Source organism: Lolium rigidum, chromosome 2, assembly GCF_022539505.1.
Source record: "Lolium rigidum isolate FL_2022 chromosome 2, APGP_CSIRO_Lrig_0.1, whole genome shotgun sequence".
NCBI classification, from domain to species: Eukaryota; Viridiplantae; Streptophyta; class Magnoliopsida; order Poales; family Poaceae; genus Lolium; species Lolium rigidum.
In genome coordinates this window covers 170,114,078-170,117,247 of record NC_061509.1, presented here as the reverse complement: position 1 = coordinate 170,117,247, position 3,170 = coordinate 170,114,078, and the positions used below count along the sequence as shown (strand labels likewise).

At 57.4% G+C, this 3,170-nt stretch overlaps 1 protein-coding gene across 1 annotated transcript; it reads right to left on the bottom strand.

The window, feature by feature from the left end:
• Nucleotides 1-238: 238 nt before the first annotated feature.
• LOC124687681 (putative wall-associated receptor kinase-like 16) lies at nt 239-2,698 on the bottom strand. Its single transcript, XM_047221442.1, has 3 exons — nt 1,792-2,698; nt 1,543-1,707; nt 239-1,445 (listed from the first exon to the last, which is right to left on the bottom strand). The coding sequence occupies exons 1-3, from the start codon at nt 2,696-2,698 to the stop codon at nt 247-249; spliced, it is 2,271 nt and encodes a 756-aa protein (XP_047077398.1). The 3' UTR covers nt 239-246.
• Between the last annotated feature and the right edge of the window lie 472 nt (nt 2,699-3,170).

The following is a 3,170-nucleotide window of genomic DNA, read 5'->3' as shown; positions in this document are numbered from 1 at the left end:
TCTAACAGTTCGGAGGCTTCTTTCGTAGTTGCAATCCCATTTACAATCCAACTTGCAACTTAAATGCATGAATCACGATGCAAATCCGATCTTACACGAGCTTCGTTCTTAATTAGTTTTACAGATAGACAATTGTTTCTTTTGTATACAAAGCTGTACAAGCGATGGTTCCACATAAAGGAAAACTAGTCCTGCGAGTGGTGTATAGCTCCAGCCTTGCAGTACACCCCAAAATTGTATCATCAATCAACGCGGAGACTGAATTCCTATGTATTCAGTGTCACCGAAACTAACGTTTCTATTGCTGCTACCAAGCTCTAGTCTAGAGTGGCCAGAGTACGTGGTCGGTGAGGGTGAGCTACGGAGCAACCCAAGTAGCTCCCCAGAATCCGGCGGCCCCCATGGATGTTGCGCCAGCTTGCTCAGCCTGTCAAGCTCCTCCGCGACCTCCCGCATCGTCGGCCTTTTCTCGCCCAGCATCTCCAAGCACTGCCTCGCCAGCTCCGCGGCCTGCTCGAGCAACTCGATGCTCTGCTCGCTCTTGATCTGGGGGTCTAGCATCTCCTCCAGCCTGTTCTCCCCTAGGACCAGCAGGAACTGCGACGAGAGGTACTTCTCCTCCTCGAGCTCCTCCAGGTTCAGCGCCTTCCTGCACGTCAGCAGCTCCAGCAGGACGACACCGAAGCTGTACACGTCGCTCTTGTCCGTCAGCTTGCACGTCCTCATGTACTCCGGGTCTAGGTACCCGCAGGTGCCCTGCACGAACGTCACGAACTGGGCCTCGTCGGTGGGCGCCAGCGTGGAGGCCCCGAAGTCGGAGACCTTGGCCGTGTAGTCCTCGTCGAGGAGTATGTTGGAGGTCTTGACGTCGCCGTGGATGATGGGCGGCGAAGCCCACGAGTGGAGGTAGGAGAGCGCCTCGGCGGTCTGGTGGGCGATCTTGAGACGCGCCGTGAAGGGGATGCGTGGGCCGTCGCGCCTGCCGTGGATGAGCCTGTAGAGGGTGCCGTTGGGGATGTACTTGTAGACGAGCATGGGGACCTCCACCTCGAGGCAGCAGCCGTAGAGCTTGACGATGTAGCGGTGGTTGATCTGGGAGACGATGAGCATCTCCTTGCCGAACTCCTTCTTCTGCCGCTCGCTGGCGAGCCGGCACTTCTTGATGGCGACGACGCAGCCGTCCTTGGTAATGCCCTTGTACACGGTGCCGTTGGCGCCCTTGCCGATCACGTGGCGCTCGTCGAACCTGCCCGTCGCCTCTTCCAGCTCCTCCTGGGTGAAGAGCTTGAAGGACAGCCCCTGCCTCGACCTCATCTCGTCGAACAGCGTGTGGCCCCCGTGCTGCTTGAAGTACTCGCTCTTGATCTTGGCGAGCCTCCGTTTCGCGTAGACCATGTATACGCAGGAGGCGGTGATTATCAGCACGATGATGCTGATGCTGACTCCTGCAGCAGTCAAATTGAGAAATCTAATCAGTGACAAAAAAATAGATATAAACTCGCATTTTTGCGAGAAGCAGACAACCGGCCGACTTTGGCTTACCAATGGCGATCTCCCATCCAAGCTGGGATTTTCTTCGCTCGCATGTTCCGCTGTATGCGTTGCCTGATTTCTCGTCAGGGCAAACGCAGCTGTATCCTCCGATAGTATTGACGCAAGTACCAGGAACAGAGCACGGGTACCTGGAGCTTTCGCACTCGTTGATATCTGCAGGCGCCAACCAAAACACACGTGAATCACCATGATTTCGCCAGCTCCGGCGGGGAGAAAAGAAGAGAAGATGTCACATACCTTGGCAGCCGTTGAGGAGATAGGGATTGCCGTCGTAGCCGGCGGAGCAGTTGCAGAGGTAGCCCTTGCCTGGACCGTACTTGGAGTCGACGCAGTCGCTGTTCCCGCTGACGCAGGCGTAGGCCGACGCGTTGCGCTTGGCCTCCTGGCACGTCTTGTTCCCGATGGCCCAGTCGAGCACGAGCGGCACCTGGTTGCCGTTGGCCGCCATGAACTCATCGGTGGTGATGTAGGTGGTGCGGAAGTCGAAGGCGGCGGCCTCGAGCAGCACGGCGTAGCTGCAAGGGCTGAAGCTGGACGTCCCGGAGGTGTTGAACTTCTCCTCGAAGGAGATCTGGTACCCGTTGAGGCCCGACGGGATGGCCGTCTGGCAGCAGCCCACCCCGGCGCACGAGCCGTTCTCCAGCCTGCCCACGCCGGGGCACATGGCCATGCACCCCGTCATGTAGAGGTCCGTGGTATCGTTGAGGGAGCGGATGTAGGCGAGCGAGTTGCAGCCGACGACGGTGAAGCGGTTCAGCGCGTCGTTGATGCGGAAGTTGGTGATGGACATGTCGTACCACCAGTTGTTCTGCCCGTTCATGCCGCGCGTGCTGGAGTTGTAGCACCACGGGTTGATGAGGCTGTAGATGCGCAGCTGCCCGTGCCGCACCGACATGTCCACCACCTCGATCTGGTAGTTGTACAGTCGCTGCCGCCCGTCGGAGGTGCGGTTGCAGCTGAGGGAGAAGGTCCAGTCCCCCGTCTCGAGGTGGCACCCGCTGCCCACGCCGAATGGGTACGGGATGTCGATGTTGCCGCAGCGCCGCAGGCACGCCTCCCCAGGCTGCATCGCCGTCCCCGCGGCTGCTGCCGGCGACGGACCAGCCCAGCATACTAGAACCGCGATCAGCAACGCGAGAATCATCTTTCTTTCTCGCTCATGCATGCGCGGTTCGGAGAGGCGCAGCTGGGAGGTGGCGATGGCAATGGTTCGGCTCGGCTGGATGGGAGTGTTTTAGTTGGTGATTACTGTGAACTAATTGAGGTTTAATTAGACCATTCTGAGGTTTGAAACGATCAAAACACAAATGTCCCATCTGCACGCAGCCACGGCCTGACTTATGACACGACGTAGACAGGTGTTGGGGAAAGTTTACCAAGAGGCATGTTTAGTCTGATGTGGTTGTTGCTGCACGTTGATCTTCAGGCCCAAGCTGCACGAGTGGGTGCCCAAAAAAAAGGATCAGTCGACCTTTCTAGTACCCCTTCACACCAGCGTTCTTCATTAATCTCCTTTTGACGTATGAACAGAATTGATCTCCATCACCAGGTGAACGCGGCAGTACGTTCTCTTCACCAATTCAGTACCTCTCCTCCCTCCCGTTTCATATTTGTTG